Here is a 17,317-nt window from a genome sequence, read left to right as displayed (position 1 = left end):
CAGGTGGCAGCACTTGAGCTTCTTCATCACTGTACATGGAAACCCATCGACGAGTGTTGTAGATGGCCAATCCAAAGGCAAAAATGTCGTTCGGTACACTCCACGTAGGCACATGCAGCCCATGCACGTGAGCATCATCGTGGTTCTGTGGGAGCGTTGCAGCCAAATCCCGCATATTAAACATATTCGACACGCCTCGCTGTAACGAGGCCGACACTCTCCTTTTAACAGGTACGAGCCCCAATCCACTCAGAACTCCACTAGCAGTAACATGATGACGAGCCAGTAGTCTGTTATCGTCAAAGTTTTTGTATCCAAGCTCACGTTCGTGTAGATACTGGAGTCCAAGTGCCCAGCCAAGCAGAGGTTCCCACGACTGTGCGTTTGCTCGATTCGATATAAGAGGTTCCGCCGGTTCGTGCACGACGAATGGCTCCTTACCAATATGACACGCACCCAGCATCTTCGCCACATGAGGGTGGTTCAGATCTGCCCACACCGTAGCCTGGCGCAGACACGCCTCTTCCTCGTCTTCCCAGCTTTGATGGTCCCCTCCACGGTCTCTTAGGATATCTCCTGTCTCACACTTGCTGACTCGGACAGCGTCCAAGTAGTAGATGCCCCCCTGGTCACACACCAGGTCACTTGGTGACAAAAACCAGCTTGGCGGATCCCCGACTAGCATAAAATCAGAATAACTCACGACCCGATCATAGACGTCCGAGATGACGTCGAGCTCCTCGGGTATTAGGAACTTTTCGTAGTGGGTCAAGCCATATTTTAGCAGCGTTAAAAGCTCCATCTGCTGCGTCTCGTCGCCCATGGCTTCAATTAATCGCTGTTCATCGTTGAGGATGTCTCGAAAGAGCTCCACACGCTCTCGACGCTCGAGGTCCAGCTGCCCCCTCCACTGTCGGATCTCCTCCGTCATCTCAATGCTCAATACTTCCATATATGACTCCACCACGCGACCGAAGCGCAGAAGAATGTCCACGACGCGTCCAGTCGACGCCAGCTTGAGCAGCACTCGCGTCTCCTTCTCATAGGCGCTGAGTTCGCCGGATAGATTCAGACCGCGACGACAAGAGCTGTTTGCCGTCACGAAATCATTGCGCAAGGCCACTAAGTAGTCGCCCAGGCGATCGGGAGTTCGGATCGCATTGGGCAGGTGGTTGCTCCGGCGCCATCGATTGATCCGCATCAGTGTGCTAAAGGGGAAAATGGATACTGTGATAGATTTCGTTGGGTACAGTTGACAAAATCAGGTTTTGATCGTTTTTAACAGGGTTAAGAATTTGATTGGCTAATTCCGGTCACTTCAACTTGATGCAGTCCAAAATAGCACAAAAATGGAGCTCGGCCTGGCATGCAAGTCACACTGAGAAAAAATGGTTGACGACGTCCAGGAGTTTACCCTTTTGCGCCGCTCCTCCCTGGCCTCCGGAGTGGGGCATCTGCTGGTGAAAACAAAGCCGCAAGCTGCCGAGTGCGAGGGCACTGAAAATCGTGTTGCTGAGGGGGTGGTTGCGACAGATTTGGTTGGCCACCATCGGAGCTTCGATGGACTCCGGATTATCCTTGTGTCTATGGTGACTACATGCTTGGGGTGGACTGTGTGGCTCTTACTTCTCAATATCGCACCAAACAACATGGTCAATCGTATCATGGACACAAGTAACTTGGAAAGTGGATCGTTTTGGCAGTTCGTGGATCTGCCGCTACCAATTTATGGGTTAGCCATCTTCGGTCTCACAATTATCGGTCTTGGTTATTCGTTCGTTCTGATCAAGCTTATATGGAAACGGGCGCACTCGCGGGTTCTGCCTGAAACCGGAGCGCTCGTAAGAATACATGCATTTTCAGCAGGTGTCGTTGATGCCATTAGGCGCGTGGCCACGGACAGAACCTCAAGCAGATCACTTTCCTCTGCGGCAAGCTTGGTCAGTTCACTAGCCTCCAGCGAAAGTATTGCTCGTAAACGGCTTGTATGTACACGTTGTCATTTGCCTTTGTAGGTACAAACTAACTTGTATGCGGTTAATCACGACAGAACCTCTGCATGAAACTCGTGGACCTCATGATCGAATTAGTAATGCTGCTTCAGATACTCGAAGACGGACTGCCAATTGTACTCGTCGCTGTCTTTACTGTCATCGTCGCTGCAAATGCGGTTTGGTGTGCTTTAGTGATGCTTCTTCCACTTAAACAAACAGTGCTGGTGGAGAACCTCATTGATCTAATGTACGTAGCCTGATTGAAAAACTTGTACTAGTAGCGTATCTTCTAACGTCGTGAGCTGCTCTCTACATGTAGATTCGACTTATTGATTGCAGTCGGATATCCCATGATCTTAGTATGCTACTGCCTCTCGGCGTTCAAGTTCGATCGTGCGAAATTGATGATCAATCAAGCGGTTTTCCCGCAAGGTTGGCTGGAGCAGTCTGCTAGTACCATCGCCGATCCCGTTCAAACTGTTGTGATTTACAAGACCTTGAATTCGCTACGTATCTCCTCTATATTCAACTTCTTCACACGAATGGGTATCAACATCACACTGTGGCTCAAATGTCAACGTCTCATGAACCTAATGGAGAATCCGCGAAGACAGAGCAGCAGCGTGTACCCCAGACATTGTCGGCTGGCAGCATCTTCTCTCGTGGCCTTCGCAATATTCGTGATCATTTACGTAGAAGAAAGCACGAGAACGTCAGCGGTAGCGTGTCATCCGCACCCTGAGTGCGTCATAAATGCCCGGCTCTGGCTTATGCTGGATTCACTTACGCAATGCCCGTGCTTAGCACTCATCGATAATAGTATCGCACCGAAAACGTATTCTGAGTGGATGGATCCGAAAGATATTACTGCCAAGGTCGCGCATTTGGCAACTATGGGTCTTCTCCAGATCGTTCAGCTCACCAATCGCAAGCTTGAGGTGCTACCAGAAGAACTGCGAGGTTGCACTGATATGAGATACCTGTAAGTTTTTTTGTGACTTCAATTGGAACATGCTGACCATTTTTTACCCGTGTTTTGCCCTAAGATCACTAGTGTACACCCACACACAAACTCTTCCAGTTTGGGCCAAGGAGCTCAAACAACTTGAATACCTGTACGTACAAAAATTGTAACATAGTGATGGCAAGTTGCCGTTTTCAGTACGCTGATCGTGTTGGTCATTTTGCTGGTTTTCAGCCATGTGGAAGGGAAAATGACGATTGGGCTAGTAAAACTTCCCGATGACATGTTTGACGAAATGTCCTCACTTACAACTCTACATCTCGGTTCAAATTTGGCACTCACCCAACTACCATCATTTCACGGACTCACGAGTCTCGAGATGCTTGTTGTAGCGGTTTCCTTGTCGCTACTGGAACTGCCTGCGTTTGATAGTCTTTACAAGTTGGAACGGTTAATCATTGGCATCATGCCCCAGCTTGACAGCCTACCGGACTTCTTACCAATTCACGATTTAAAGTCTTTTGTCATTATGGACCGAGGGATGTGGTGTTGCAATGGTTTCCTAGGTGAATGTGACCTTCAAAATCCGTTGTGTGGCGTTCATCCAGTCTGGGGATCTCCAGCAGCTAGTTGCTTACCAGCCAACAGAACAGCGTCACGTGCCACGCTTGATGCGATTGCAAAGTTTTCCAAAAGTGTTTGTGGTGGATTGCTCCGCCCTACTGACGATCAACCTCCTCCAACTGAGGAAAGTATGACATCGTGTGGCGGGATATTATATCGTCAATGTGAGCTTCCAGGTATTCCGAAGGCGATTTGCTACAACGCGAGGTTCATGGGAACTGCATGTACGCCCAGTAAATACCCAATTGAAATGCGACGGCGTCAGATAGCACAAGGTGTGGATGATCCATGTACTCCAGTATATGAAGCATGGCTTGGGTGCAAGTGATACCGACATTTGCTTCATTATGTATGTGAGAAACTATCAATTCTCCAAGTAGCAAATGGATTTTGAGCAATGCTTGCGCTACAGCCACTGCTTTCGCATTACAACCAACCTTGCTTCCGGATCAGGGATCGACAGACGCACGTCGGCGATCTCGTCAATTTTGGCTCGAATCTCTGGTGTTAGTTTGTCCACGAAGTTGAGGGAGTCGAGGTTTTCATCCAGCTGCGCCACGCTAGATGCACCAAGGATAACAGTTGAGACGTGCTTGTTGGAAACACACCATGCGATTGCAAGTTGAGCAAGTGTGCAACCGACTTCCTTTGCTATCGTTGTCAACTTGTCAGCTTTAGCGACCTTTGTCTCAAAGCCGTCGGCCACGTAGTTCATGTACGACGATATCGACAGGCGGGAGCCCTGCATTTAAACACGAAACGATAAGAACGAGTAGGAATTTCAAATTCTTGGTGCATTCCCAACTCCAGCTACTGCTTACCTCAGGAATCCCCTTGCTGTACTTGCCAGTCAAGATGCCGAATGCAAGAGGGGACCACGTCGTAAGCCCATAGCCATATGTCTAGCACCGCATACACCAGCGCACACGTTAGTTATATGCAAGAATTGAGCAGATTTAAAAAAATTGAAACATCTAGCGCACCTCGTACAGAACATTGTACTCGAACTCAACACGTGACCGCTCGAGGATATGATACTGCGGTTGATCGAACGCCTGTCATACATCTTTGTCAGTCCAACACCATTGCCCACCCAACTACAAGCTCTCACCGGTCGAACGAGTCCTAGGCGATCTGCGATCTCGCACGCTTCGATGATGTCGTGTGCGCTCCACTCACTAGTCCCCCAATAGAAAGCCCAGCCGCGGTTGATCACGTAGTTCATCGCCCGCACGGTTTCCTCGATTGGTGTGCATGGGTCTGGTCGGTGGCAGAAGATGGTATCGACATATTCGAGCCCGAGACGCTTAAGCGAGGCTTTAGTTCCTTCCACAATGTGCTTGCGACTGAGTCCCTGTTCGTTAGGCCCCGCCTTTTGGTCAGTCCCGTGTTTGGTGCCGAAGAAGATTTTGGTGCTCAAGACGAGATCCTCTCGACTCCACACGCCTCGTTCAATGCCCGTCGCAATGATCTTCCCCATAAACTCCTCCGATTGACCGCCTGCATAGGCCTCTGCAGTGTCGAAGAAGTTGACGCCTCGCTTGAACGCTCGCTCCAGGACGGCGTACGATTTCTCAAAATCTAGTTGCGTGTTAAAGGTCACGAAGCTCCCGAACGAGAGCTTCGACAGCAGCAATCCAGTGTTGCCCAGGAAGCGGTGCTGCATGTCATTGGGCGGCGAGGCCATCATTGATATCGGGGACAATGATACCGGGCCTGGATAATGGAATATTCAGGCTAAATGAGAGGAAACTGAAGTTGAAGTTGTGATTATGTGCTTGATTGTGTCGAGCAAGGAATGCATCATTATTGCGCTTGAGACGAGTTTCGACACTGCATAACCTTCGGACACGAAGGGATAGCCTGCACCAACTAATGTAGCCGCCTTTGGTCTCAGCTTTCTGGTCTTCCAACATTGTCATTATCTCATTTGCCTCGCCCCGAGCAAGCCTCAACCAAAGCAGTTAGTCCCTCAAGTCCACGATGAGCGCGGTAGCATACGACATGAAGTATCGCTTCCTGGGCAACACTGGACTGTTGGTGTCCAAGTTCGCGGTCGGCAGCTTCGTCACGTTCAACACGCAACACGATTTCGAGAAAACCTACACCATCATGGAGCATGCTTTCAAGAACGGTATCAATTTCTTCGACAACGCTGAGGCGTTCGCGGACGGCGAGTCGGGGCGGTACATGGGCAAGATCATTGACACTGGTATCGAACGTGGACTGTGGGCTCGTGAGGACCTGGTCATTATCACCAAGATCTTCTTCGGAGCGAAGATGTTCTCCGGTGGTGGTGGTCCGAACGACACGGGTCTGAGCCGCAAGCACATCGTGGCGCTCAAGCGCTTCGGCCTGGACTACGTGGGCCTGATCTTCTGCAACCGCCAGGATCTATACACGTCGATGAAGGAGATTGTTCGAGCGACGAACTACGTCATCGAGCAAGGGTGGGCGTTCTACTGGGGTACGAGTGAGTGGACTGCGACGGAGATCATGGAGGCATGCGAGGTGGCTGACCGTCTTAGCCTCACCCGACCGGTATGTTGTGCTATGGTGATTCACCGGCTGCTGTGCTGACTTAGCAATGAATGTGATGTGTGTAGGCTTTCGATCAAACTCGCTACAACATTCTCGACCGCTCTTGTGTTGACTACGACTTCGTAAACCTGTACAAGAAGTACAAGTACGGCGTGACGGCCTTCTACGCGCTAGCCGATGGTGTGCTGATGGGCAAGTACAGCAATGGTATTCGCGTATCACCATTCCGGCGTTCAAGACGCTGATCGAAAACAGCCTCGAGGAGAAGACCGCCAAGGTGCTGTAGCTTGCTGAGATTGCCAAGGACACCCTACCGCAACTGGCTATTGCCTGGAGCGTCTCGAACGAGAACGTCTCGACGGTGCTGTTTGGCGCATCGAGAATCGGACAGCTCGATGAGAACCTGAAGGTTCTCGAATTTGCCGACAAGATCACCCCGGAGATCCGTGCGAAGATCGATGCCATCGCGCAGTTCACGCCTAAAGTGCCCCAAGTACAGGCGTTCGTGCACGAAATGCGTGCCAAGTGGCTGTAAGCAGCACCGTCAATCGAAGCGGTTTGGTCTTGAGGTAGGCCGTGCATTAGACGCCGTGTGATCCTTCTTCCTCGAATAACAAAAAAAAAGAATCATGCTAGTGTTCCTACCAACTCATCCAGTTTTGTGTATCATTCTGTCGTTAGTATTGCCATAACCTGAAAAATATCACGAACAAGAAGCTAGGTCAGGTTGTGTATCTTTGAGCTCGATTTATATTCATCACTTCTTACCAGTATTATATTTTTAGTGCCAACGAAAGACACTCTCAAAGCAATGCTCCAAGAATATCGGCACTTACAACGGCGTCTTCAGCACCTGACCCTGCTGGAAAACGGGACCGGTTGGCAGCGGAGGTAGGGGTTCAGTGTGCTATTCTCCTCGTGCCGTCGACATAGCGGCCTCAGTTGGCTTTCGGCCTTATACGATATAAACCACTCGAACGCAGCAGAAAGATGTACTCAACCAAGGTGCTCAACAAGAACATCGCCCAGAGCTACCTCACCATCGGTGATCCGTACCGAGACCCGCACCTGATCGAAAGCAAGAACTCACGCCACAAAGGTAAACAGATCCTGACTGTACCAGCGAAGAATACTTGCAATGGTTCCGGATACTTCGAGAAGAAGACGTATGCGTCGGATCCGTTGCAGGACAACACAGCGTACCTCAAGTCGCAGCCGATGGACACGCGCAAGTCTGGTTTCGGTTCCAAGGATGCAAGTCGACGAGACGAGTTTATGAGCCACATTCGCACAGAGCAGTACCGTGAGACTCTGCACACAGAGATGAAGATCCTCGACAAGCAGAAGCAGGACGATCCGCCTGGTCTCTTTGATGCACTGGACTCTCTGAACCAGAGCCACCACTTCCCAGAAGGTTTACAGGAAACGAAGCACCTGTACGATATCGGGCGTTCACAGACCACCGAGTTCAATCAGAAGTCACACCGAGACACATTCTACACGATGCGTGTGGGCAACTCGCAGTACAAGCGAAACAACGGGCCGTTCATGCTCACTTCCGAGTCCATCGGGCTCGGTGCTGATGACGTCACTGGAAATCGCCCGACACCAAAGGGAGCAAGCACTAGACAGTTCTACGACCACAGCCACCTGCACGTTTGAGAATAGCAACACAGCAGCATGACTTGGTAGCCGGCAGAGTTTGAATAATGAACTAAGTATGCTGCACAATGAAGCGATCAGTTCATTCGTTAGACCTTCCTTCCACCCTTCATTTCACCTTGATTCAGTACGACAAGCGCAGCTTAGTCAATGGCACGAGCCTTCTTGAGGCGGTCCACCAGTTCGCCAGATCGCTTCAATTCCTGAACGTTATCGTTTCCACCGACGCTCTTGCCCTTGATAAAGAGGTTAGGAACAGTAGACTGGCGCGTCAATCGGAACAGGAAGGCCTGAATGGCCGCACCATCCTCACGAGTGTCCAGCTCAAAGACCACGGGTTTGGCACCAAGACCCGCTAACGTCTCCTTCGTCTTTTTGCAGTACGGGCAGTACGACTTGCTGAAGAGCACCAGTGGGTTCTGGTTGATAGCCGACCACACAATGTCCTCAGCAAGAGTGCCGCTTTTCTCCAGCATCGCACGAAGCGTGCCAGTCTGCTGCAACTTCTGCACTTCACGTAGACCACCAACATACTTGCCCTTAATGAAGACAAGCGGCAGAGACTTGCGACCAGTCAGCGCCTCCACAGCCTCCAGCTCGTACGGGATGTGGTTGGCAAAGCCAATCTCCTTAGTACGCACAGTCGTGCGGAATTTGTGCAGCATCTTCTCAATCTCTTTCTTTTCGGGGCAGTCCTTCTCGGAAATGATGACCACACTGTGCGGTGTCTCGAGCACGTACGTCAGCTCCTCAAGACGCATCTTGGCTTCATCGTTGTCGTTCGTGAGGCGCTCTACAAACTCGACCTTCTCGAAGCTAATCTGGTAGTCGCGGTCCTCCTTGGCCATGAAGCCGGGCGACATCTTCTTGGAGATGAACTGAATTGTATGCCAACCTTCCACGACTCGTCCGAAGGTCGTGTAACCCGGTCCGTCCTCGCTTGGTTTGTTCCTCTCCGTGTTGTCATGCAGCATGATCGCGAACTCGGTGTTACCCGAGTCCGACTTGTGGCTACGCGCAATGACCACCATTCTCTCGGTGCTGGGAGCACTGTACTCTACTGGCAGGTTGCCAATGGAAGATTTCTTGTCGAAAAGGAATCCTCCTCCTTGCAGAACGAACTTGGGTTCATTATAGTAGAAACCGGCGTCCTTGAGGTAGTAGTCATCGCTCACGAGCTTCTTGAAAGCTTCCACGGTCTTGGGTGCATGCTCTGGGTACAGATCGACAGTGAAAGTGCCAAACTTGGTGGTGAACTGCACCATCGTCTTATTGTGGAAAGGTGTGGATAACACTGAATGCATCTGCGCGCTCGAGAACTGCCACACGTGCACCAAGATCATGAGACTGAAGAATGTCACCACGGCATACACGAGAGGTGCACCGAACCAGGAGCCAGAGGACGCGGCACGAGCACCCGCGCGACCACCGGGGCGTGCTCGAGGCACACTGCGTCCACCTTCCGTAACGTTCACCTCCGCTTCGACAGGAACACGGCGCTTATTGGCGGCGGCGTCCATCGCGATTCTACTGCGATCCAGCGATACAATCAGAAAATGAGTGAAGATACCTGTGAAAACCGATCCTCGAAAAAGGGTTAACCCTGATTCTCGCAACTTTAGTAATGTTGCGTTTTATTCACGGCAACTTAAACGAACAGCAGAGCTGCCAGACGTGACACTACCGACGATGCAACTCGCGGCGTTCGTGGACCGCGTGGGGGCGGCCATCGCAGGCCAGGACGGCGAGTCGATGGCGCAGATGCTGAACCTGACGGGTGGCTGCGCGAGTGTGGACCTGCGCACGCTGACAGCGCAGCAGGTGGCGCAGATGTGCCACAATAAGTTGGCACGCTTCGACGGATACGCTGAGGTGGTGGCTGGCATCATGCAGGCACGCAAGCACCTGGAATGGCAGAGCTTTGCGGACGCCTACAGTGCGCAGATCGGCGCCGTCATGTACGATGCAATTGCAGGAGGCTGGATAGTTTTACAAAAAAACTAATATCGTGTGTGACGACTGCAGTAAGTTCATGGAGATGCTCAGGGAGGAGACAAACTGGGTCATGCCCTTCCTACACGTGCTGTTTGTGGACACACGGCTGTTGGCTACGAGGGTGAGTAGAACGCGATCTAGTGCATTAATAATGGTTTAAACTAATCGTATTGGTTTACCCCCCCCCAGGCAGACCACGAGGCCTCCGAGAAGGCTGGAGACGAGATCCACGACAGTCTACGCAGCGCCGAACAGCATCTGAAGAAAGGTTTTGCTATGGCAGCCAATGACCGAGCTCCGCCCGAGCACAACAAGAAGATGGGCGCGCTCTTTATCGTGAACCAGCTCTTCAAGATCTACTTCAAGCTCAACATGATCCACTTGTGTCGCAACCTCATTCGCGCTGTGGAAGGCCCGGCCTTCCCGAAATTTGAGCTCTTCAACAAGAGCGACAAAGTCACGTACCAATATTACGTGGGCCGTATCTCCATGTTTGAAGACCAGTACCAGAAGGCGGAGACGTGTCTTGACTACGCGTGGAAGCACTGCCATTGTGGCAAAACGCGCAACAAACGCATGATTCTGCAGTTCCTCGTGCCTGTGAAGCTGCTGCTGGGTATCATGCCGTCGCCTAAACTGCTTTCCGACTTTGCATTGGAAGAGTACACGGGTCTCACGGACGCCATTCGTGACGGCAATCTGCACCTTTTCACGGAGTATCTGGCTCAATACCAGGACAAGTTCATCCAGCAAGGCGTGTATTTATTGATCGAGAAACTCCGCCTCTTGGTTCTACGAAATCTCTTCAAGAAAGTGTACGTGTCATGCTGTCTTGAGAGGAGCACACAGTGAATTACTCGCACTAACTTTTGTTATTGCAGTTATCTGATCCAGCAGAGCCACCAGTTGCAAATGCAAGACTTCCAGTTGGCGTTGAATGTTGCTACGGGTCACTCGATGGGCATGGATGAGATCGAGTGTGTCCTCACGAACCTCATTTTCAAGGGCTACATCAAGGGCTATATGTCGCACACGAAGAAGATCCTTGTCGTCAGCAAGACACAGCCTTTTCCTCCAATTGTGAATGTGTCCAGCTAGGTATCAGGTGAGAGAGCACGCTCAGGGGTAATCCTGACTTCTGTGGTATAACGTAGCCGCAGTTTTCTTTTACTTGTATCCAGGTTGTTACTAAACCTTTGGGATTTTTCACTTTTGCACCATCGTTCGCATCATCGCCTCCAGTTCCACTCGACGTACACGTTTGTATTCCTCGATGATCTCCCCGCGAGTTTTACCTGAGGCATCACCTGAGCCAGACCCGACCATCTTCAGGATCGATGACGCCTTCACCTGCTCACTCGAGGTTGTGGGCTCCGAGCGGCCAGTTGGTTGCGATCTAGCAATTGTGTTAACACGGTTTCTCCTGTTTCCAGCGGTGATCTGTTCAGTTGGGCTGAGACTTTCACTTGGCGGTGATGGAGTGTAGTGTCTGACATGTTGCCGTGATGCAAGGTGCCGGTCAACAGTAAGATCTGTTCGTGACGAACCTGGCGGGCTCTCCACAAGCACAGGAAGGATTCGTTTAACAGGCTCAGCTTTCCGTTGATTAGCAGCCGAATTGTTCGTCTCTACGTGGTTGTTTAGCTTCTCTTCATCACGATCTCCGCTTCCAGAATCCGGCTGTGTGTCGCGCAATGGTGGTGGAACCGCTACAAGTTGTCGACGCAGCCTTGTCTCGACAGCCCAGGATCTGGTAACTGTTGGCCGCACTGCTATCAAACTCGTTAGGGTGAGCGCAACAGAGAAAACCAGCTCGATTACAATTCGATAGCTACGTACGAGGATCTCCTGAATCAACTGCAGCAGCATCGGGAGGTGCTTTACCAGCACCAGCGTTTTGAGCTTCCATCTCCTGTTTACAACAATCTCCGTCAGTTTGTGGTGAGTTGCATTAACCAATAGGTACGCGTACCGCCTCCAGCATCCAGTTCAGGCGAGCCTCCTTTGATTGAAGCTGATTTTCAAGGGTTGTAAGCCGGTCTCGTGGTTGATCACCCATTTTTCTTTGGTTGTGTGATGTGTCATCGACGAGTTGATCTGTCGTGTTGTTCCTCTGGCGGTCTTGACGGAGCTGTCGCGTAACATTTGACTCTTCTTCACCCTTACTTAACGTGTGCTTGAGCATCTGCCTCGCTGAAAACTGTTGGGGTGACATTTTCACGATAGCTCCACCAGCGATGATAGTTTTACCATTTTTGTTATTGCTGCGCTCGTTCCTAAAACCAAAGCTGGTGAGATAGGCATCGAACACTTTCCAAGCAGACAGCAAAGTCATACCTGTCAATTCGTGACCGCTCTGCCTGCAGGAGCAACTCCTTCAGACGTCGATTTTCTTCCACTAACGCGGCATTGGAGGAGCTACCAGCTGCTTCGCTTGGTTTCTGGTTTGCTTTCCGTAGCAGCTCTCGCAGACGATTGACCTCAGCCTGTACACCAGACAGTAATTAGACAGGATGAAAATTATAATACGGCAAATACCGTCGATACATACACGCATGGCCTGGATTTGACGCTCGTAGTATAGTCGCTGTTCTCCAAGCATTTCGTTACTAAACAAGCTGCGTCGAACGGGGCGGCAACGGATAGCTTTCAGCCGCTCAGCAAACCGTAATGTGGCAAAAGACTCCTCCAAACATGCTTTAGATGGGCTGATTGTAACGATGAACGCTGTACGCCCTGATCCTTGTAGGCAAGGTTGGAGCAATCGTGTCAAGACGGAGTCTCGAAACGGGACGTGTGACCGTTCTTTCTGCGTAAGAGCCATTACGCAGTTGGTCAACGCAGATAAGCTCTTGTTGATTGAAGCCAGCTCGGTCGCATACTTGTCGGTCAGATCGCTCCCGTTCACGTGCCATTTCTCGGATCCTCTGCATTCACAGTACACTGCTGGGTGAGCGAATGCAAACAAGGACTACACTCAAACAAACAAGAGAGCAATACTCACGCTAGATCCACGAAGAAGAGTCTTGAAAGACGAGTCTTTTTTGCGTTTATCTTGCTGGATCCATCATTTGCGAGGATCTTTCGGAGAGTGATTTGAAATACAGCGTGTCCTCGGCTGCTGAATTGGTTGTAGAGATTATCTCGGACCTCTCGATGTTGTGAGCCCTGCATCATAATTAAGGGTCATCCATATATGCAGCTAGTATTTGAAAAATACGATGCAAGTCTTACCTCTCGAAACGCTTGCAGTAGTTCAGCTTTATTGGTAACATTACGCGATGTCATGCCGTCCACAAACACTGACCCATCCAGCTTTTGCCGGATTTGGAGACCTTTTGCATCCTTAGCGCTGAGCGAGCTGTTCCAGCGAGCACGCTGCGTCGTCGACCCTTTTGTTGCAACAGCCTTGGCATCCGGTGACTTATTCCCGTTCACTGGTATTACCTCTGGTGAGAGGATGTCGAATATTTTCTCATTGTAAATCTGAGAGGAAGAATATCCGTCATTCATATACAAGGATTCTAACCTTTTTAAAAATTCGCCTCACCTCGATAAAAGAGCAATAAACGCTGAATAACGTCCCACCTGATCCTCGCTTCTCGCGCTCTATTTCGGCAAAGAGTCTTTCGACACTTCTAGGAACCACTCCGTTGTTGACTGGAACAGGACTCGCTACGTCGATATCAACACTTTCGTCACGCTGAAGCCCGCTCATAGCTGATAACAACGTACAATGAGATTCTACATGGAAGCCGGGTGTTTCAAACACATAATGCCTTACTGTATGTTTTCCCTGTTCCTGTTTGACCACTAAAACAACGGAAAAACATTCATCATCCACTTTTAGGGTCGGAAAAAGTGTATCTTAGCACCACAACCAGTAGTTAGCTTGGCAACCTACTAGGCAAACACGCTGCAATCAAACCCGGCAATTAAACCGTCGACACAATCTGCAGTACCAGTACATGTACAAGTGTTACCATTGAATCTACACCATAACCACCGACGCCAGAATACGTAACGTACCTGATACGCTGCGATATACGCTGTCTTGTGATGCTCCTTGGGTAAACACGGCGTCAGCTTTCAAGATCTTTAGCTGTCCATTCTTCTCCCAAACCACCTCGCTTTGCTGTCATCCAGATTATCCACAAGGATCAGAGCTAACTTGGAGCAGTACCGTTTAGCACCGCATATCACCTGGACGGTTATAGTCGCGGTGGAGTTCCCTTCCGTCCCACGAATGTCTTCTGCAGCTTTTGGCCATGGTTCTTCTCGCGCTTGGAGAGGTCTCACACGCACGACGACTTTCATCTTCTCATTTGCCACGGTATTGTTGTCGCAGTTAGATCCAGCGCTCATTGCGTCACCATTACCGGCCACATTGGTTACATTGACAGCAGAGCCCCCTTGTGGTTTGCCGACCATGCTTAAGGTGACCACTACTGACGCTTTTGTTTCTCCTTTTGTCCAACAGTTATCCCATGTCAAAAATCAAAATAGAAGGCGGGTATTCTTAATAGCAGACCTCCACCTCGATACGATCAATGACGTAGCAAGCATTTCCCGAGAGGCAGCAATAGGTGATCAGGCACTCAACACCCTCGTGCCTTGCGAATTGATCGACCACGTTGAAGATAATTTAGAAACGAGCGAGCTTGCCCATTAGAAACGATGTAATGTAACGTGAAGGTCGCTTCAGTGAAGCATACTAAGTTCAAGACAGATCACAATGAGGAAGGGTGCAGAAGACTTCGCAATGAATCGCTGCCAGCGACTCGCTGTCGGGCCAAGTTCAAAGCTTGTGCAAACGGACAACGGCTGGAAGCTTGCAGCAGCTCGTGCGCATAGCATTCGCGATACATTGCCGATGAAGATCTCGGGGCGACGCGCCGTTGTCGAGGCTAGGAAGATTGGCGCGAAATCGGCCAATCAGGGCCCAGTCCGCCCGAGCTCCGAAATTCGGATGAAATGGCTCGGTTGACACGAGTCCGAAGCTCTTATTAACAAGTCGCCAGCGAGCCTGCCACGCCGCGGTAAGCAATGTGATACCTAGCTGGAGACAAAGGAAGAAACGTGGAGCTTGATGCCGATTTTTGCATCATCAGCGTGCAATCAATCTGCACCGGTGAGGACAGTATCTTGTGCCCTGTCCATGCACTGCACATCAATTTCTGCTTGGTGCTTGCCACGTACCCACGGCCTCGAATCTACAGAACGCTGCTGCCGATATCCATGGATACATGTACTGGATTCGTGAGCTCATTTCCGAATTGGCCTCTCCAGCCTCAAGTTCCTGAAACAAGCTCCCTTCTTACAATAATGGTGTCGATTGTGTCGATTAAGGCCCGCCAGATCTTTGACTCGCGTGGCAACCCGACCGTCGAGGTTGATCTCGTCACCGAGCTCGGCGAGTACCGTGCTGCTGTCCCTAGCGGAGCCTCCACGGGCGAATTCGAGGCCCTGGAGATGCGTGACGGTGGCAAGGACTACATGGGCAAGGGCGTCCTGAACGCCGTGAGGAACGTGAACGAGATCATCGCTCCCGCTCTTGTCGGCAAGGACGTGACGAAGCAGGCCGAGATCGACCGCTTCATGGTGGAGGAGCTCGACGGCACGCAGAACGAGTGGGGCTGGTGCAAGAAGAAACTGGGCGCCAACGCCATTCTGGGTGTGTCTCTCGCTCTGTGCCGTGCCGGCGCCGCTGCCAAGAAGCAGCCTCTGTGGCAGCACATCGCCGACCTGGCCGGCAACCCGACCCCGTGCCTGCCAGTGCCGTCGTTCAACATTATCAACGGTGGCTCGCACGCTGGCAACAAGTTGGCCATGCAGGAGTTCATGATCCTGCCTGTGGGCGCCACAAGCTTCACGGAGGCCATGAAGATCGGTTCGGAGGTGTACCACAACCTGAAGAAGGTGATCAAGGGCCGCTACGGCCTGGATGCCACCGCTGTGGGTGATGAGGGTGGTTTCGCCCCGAACATCCAGTCGAACGGTGAGGCCATCGATCTGATCGAGGAGGCCATCAAGGCTGCCGGCTACACGAACCAGGTGCGTCTTGGCATGGACGTTGCTGCGTCGGAGTTCTACACTGGCGCCGAAGACGCTCGCTACAACCTTGACTTCAAGAACGAGAACGCTGCGGAGTCGGAGAAGATTTCGGCTGACAAGCTGCAGGAGGTGTACGAGGGCTTCATTGCCAAGTGCGCTAACTCGAGCAAGATCGTGTCCATTGAGGATCCGTTCGACCAGGACGACTGGGCTTCGTGGGTGAAGTTCACGGGCAAGGTTGGCAAGGACGTTCAGATCGTGGGCGATGACCTTACGGTGACGAACCCGACCCGTGTGAAGAAGGCTATTGAGCAGAAGGCTTGCAACGCTCTTCTGCTGAAGGTGAACCAGATTGGCAGCATCACGGAGTCGATTGAGGCCGTGACGATGGCTAAGAAGGCCGGCTGGGGCATTATGGCCAGCCACCGCAGCGGTGAGACCGAGGACACGTTCATCGCCGACCTGGCTGTGGGTCTGAGCGCCGGCCAGATCAAGACTGGCGCCCCGTGCCGTTCGGAGCGTCTTGCGAAGTACAACCAGCTTCTGCGTATTGAGGAGGAGCTTGGCAACAAGGCTCGCTACGCCGGCGAGGACTTCCGTGACGTGGAGAAGCTCGGCAAGTACTCGACTTTTTAAATGCCTTGTCATTGATGTACTCGTGCGTGCAAGCGTTATCGAGTATGTAGCTTTTGTGTTGAATGAATCGACACTCGTTTTATGATTTACTTCTTTTAATATTGGTCTTGTTGAAGTTGCAAAAAACACATGACATGGCAGTTTGGTCCCGAGAGTCAGACCCTCGACGGAGGCATTAGACGCATGCGGTGGAGGCTTTCACGCTTCACTGAAGAGGGAGCTGGAAACGTTTCCGTTCATGTTGGGTTGCAGGTAGCAACCATGGGTTTCGTGCGCACAATGGAGTCCGAGAAACGCGTGCTGATTGTGGGCCAAGAGGCTACTGGTACATCCCAACTCAGCTGCTGCTAAAAGTCTGTAGAATGGAATCTCGCGTGGTACATGTATTGAGGCGAGGCCTTGCTTCTGCTCTGTTGCAGTGCCGCGCACCTTTCGATCCGCAGTAAATACGGCGTCGCAATGCCATAAAGGCCGAAAGTCGCCTGGGCGGTTCCAAAATGGAGTTCGTACGATATTTATTCGAGGAATCAGTGCGCATCTACTGCATCATGTAGAATAAACTTTGCTTGGGACGTATCCCATGGCGCAATATTTTCTACCCTGCGTTATTCCGAACTGCCCCAATCGTTTTACAACGCAACTCGGACGGTCAAGCTCTCTGTCCGACTGGAAACATTATGCGCTGCTGGGATAAGGCCTTAGCATTTGACAAGCGTCGTCGGGCCGCTCGCTCTCTTTGCTTGCACGACTCAAACAAGCCTCGATCATGGTGAGGAATCAACGTTCATATGCCATGCTGGTGCGTGTCTCTTGCGAAAGCGCTGACCAATCACATCACACCATCCTA

General features: G+C 51.2%; 11 protein-coding genes across 17 annotated transcripts in view; 6 read left to right on the top strand and 5 right to left on the bottom strand.

Annotated features, from left to right (window-relative positions):
• Window positions 1–1,201, bottom strand: part of PPTG_13553 (hypothetical protein) — a gene marked incomplete at both ends in the record, with an annotated part of 1,686 nt that extends 485 nt beyond the window's left edge. Inside the window, one exon of the mRNA XM_008909300.1 lies at window positions 31–1,201. Coding sequence (XP_008907548.1) covers window positions 31–1,201 — 1,171 coding nt within the window. The remainder of the gene's footprint in view (window positions 1–30) is intronic.
• A 26-nt stretch (window positions 1,202–1,227) lies between these two features.
• On the bottom strand, window positions 1,228–2,566 carry PPTG_23235 (hypothetical protein). Its single transcript, XM_008909299.1, has one exon. It carries the CDS (start codon window positions 1,664–1,666, stop codon window positions 1,319–1,321), a length of 348 nt encoding a protein of 115 aa, XP_008907547.1. The 5' UTR covers window positions 1,667–2,566; the 3' UTR covers window positions 1,228–1,318.
• PPTG_13552 lies at window positions 2,060–4,620 on the top strand (the record flags this gene model as incomplete). 2 transcript variants are annotated; one of them, XM_008909298.1, is made up of 4 exons in its annotated part: window positions 2,060–2,241; window positions 2,314–2,954; window positions 3,041–3,109; window positions 3,193–4,620. In XM_008909298.1, the coding sequence occupies 3 exons, from the start codon at window positions 2,060–2,062 to the stop codon at window positions 3,046–3,048; spliced, it is 831 nt and encodes a 276-aa protein (XP_008907546.1). In that variant the 3' UTR covers window positions 3,049–3,109; window positions 3,193–4,620. The 2 variants fall into 2 exon arrangements, with proteins under 2 accessions (XP_008907546.1, XP_008907545.1); XM_008909297.1 differs by having other exon boundaries at window positions 2,314–3,109.
• Window positions 3,704–5,329, bottom strand: PPTG_13551. Of its 2 annotated transcripts, XM_008909295.1 has the most exons (4): window positions 4,694–5,329; window positions 4,566–4,637; window positions 4,404–4,484; window positions 3,704–4,324 (listed from the first exon to the last, which is right to left on the bottom strand). In XM_008909295.1, exons 1-4 carry the CDS (start codon window positions 5,270–5,272, stop codon window positions 3,989–3,991), a joined length of 1,068 nt encoding a protein of 355 aa, XP_008907543.1. In that variant the 5' UTR covers window positions 5,273–5,329; the 3' UTR covers window positions 3,704–3,988. The 2 variants fall into 2 exon arrangements, with proteins under 2 accessions (XP_008907543.1, XP_008907544.1); XM_008909296.1 differs by having other exon boundaries at window positions 4,566–5,329.
• A 44-nt stretch (window positions 5,330–5,373) lies between these two features.
• Window positions 5,374–6,866, top strand: PPTG_13550 (hypothetical protein). The gene is made up of 2 exons (XM_008909294.1): window positions 5,374–6,123; window positions 6,189–6,866. Exons 1-2 carry the CDS (start codon window positions 5,566–5,568, stop codon window positions 6,366–6,368), a joined length of 738 nt encoding a protein of 245 aa, XP_008907542.1. The 5' UTR covers window positions 5,374–5,565; the 3' UTR covers window positions 6,369–6,866.
• Window positions 6,851–9,396, bottom strand: PPTG_13548 (glutaredoxin). Its single transcript, XM_008909292.1, has one exon. It carries the CDS (start codon window positions 9,303–9,305, stop codon window positions 7,929–7,931), a length of 1,377 nt encoding a protein of 458 aa, XP_008907540.1. The 5' UTR covers window positions 9,306–9,396; the 3' UTR covers window positions 6,851–7,928.
• PPTG_13549 (hypothetical protein) lies at window positions 7,036–7,885 on the top strand. The gene has a single exon (XM_008909293.1). It carries the CDS (start codon window positions 7,114–7,116, stop codon window positions 7,783–7,785), a length of 672 nt encoding a protein of 223 aa, XP_008907541.1. The 5' UTR covers window positions 7,036–7,113; the 3' UTR covers window positions 7,786–7,885.
• PPTG_13547 lies at window positions 9,356–11,695 on the top strand. 2 transcript variants are annotated; one of them, XM_008909291.1, is made up of 5 exons: window positions 9,356–9,743; window positions 9,811–9,901; window positions 9,970–10,595; window positions 10,662–10,885; window positions 11,023–11,691. In XM_008909291.1, exons 1-4 carry the CDS (start codon window positions 9,475–9,477, stop codon window positions 10,876–10,878), a joined length of 1,203 nt encoding a protein of 400 aa, XP_008907539.1. In that variant the 5' UTR covers window positions 9,356–9,474; the 3' UTR covers window positions 10,879–10,885; window positions 11,023–11,691. The 2 variants fall into 2 exon arrangements, with proteins under 2 accessions (XP_008907539.1, XP_008907538.1); XM_008909290.1 differs by having other exon boundaries at window positions 10,662–11,695.
• On the bottom strand, window positions 10,525–14,426 carry PPTG_13546 (hypothetical protein). 4 transcript variants are annotated; one of them, XM_008909287.1, is made up of 11 exons: window positions 14,318–14,426; window positions 13,810–14,246; window positions 13,565–13,733; window positions 13,331–13,500; window positions 13,015–13,266; window positions 12,785–12,948; window positions 12,332–12,707; window positions 12,118–12,266; window positions 11,753–12,056; window positions 11,620–11,692; window positions 10,525–11,549 (listed from the first exon to the last, which is right to left on the bottom strand). In XM_008909287.1, the coding sequence occupies exons 3-11, from the start codon at window positions 13,611–13,613 to the stop codon at window positions 10,987–10,989; spliced, it is 2,100 nt and encodes a 699-aa protein (XP_008907535.1). In that variant the 5' UTR covers window positions 13,614–13,733; window positions 13,810–14,246; window positions 14,318–14,426; the 3' UTR covers window positions 10,525–10,986. The 4 variants fall into 4 exon arrangements, with proteins under 4 accessions (XP_008907535.1, XP_008907534.1, XP_008907537.1 ...); XM_008909289.1 differs by having other exon boundaries at window positions 10,594–11,549; window positions 13,015–13,217; window positions 13,369–13,500; XM_008909286.1 differs by having other exon boundaries at window positions 13,810–14,426.
• Window positions 14,427–14,542: 116 nt separating this feature from the next.
• On the top strand, window positions 14,543–14,767 carry PPTG_23234 (hypothetical protein; the record flags this gene model as incomplete). The annotated part of the gene is made up of 1 exon (XM_008909285.1): window positions 14,543–14,767. The coding sequence occupies one exon, from the start codon at window positions 14,543–14,545 to the stop codon at window positions 14,765–14,767; it is 225 nt and encodes a 74-aa protein (XP_008907533.1).
• A 138-nt stretch (window positions 14,768–14,905) lies between these two features.
• Window positions 14,906–16,610, top strand: PPTG_13544 (enolase). Its single transcript, XM_008909284.1, has one exon. It carries the CDS (start codon window positions 15,019–15,021, stop codon window positions 16,468–16,470), a length of 1,452 nt encoding a protein of 483 aa, XP_008907532.1. The 5' UTR covers window positions 14,906–15,018; the 3' UTR covers window positions 16,471–16,610.
• Window positions 16,611–17,317: the final 707 nt, after the last annotated feature.

The sequence above is a fragment of the Phytophthora parasitica genome, assembly GCF_000247585.1.
Source record: "Phytophthora parasitica INRA-310 unplaced genomic scaffold supercont2.33, whole genome shotgun sequence".
In the NCBI taxonomy this organism is placed as follows: Eukaryota; Oomycota; class Peronosporomycetes; order Peronosporales; family Peronosporaceae; genus Phytophthora; species Phytophthora nicotianae.
Note: the sequence above shows the minus strand (reverse complement) of the source record. Positions and strands in the feature narration are given on the sequence as shown.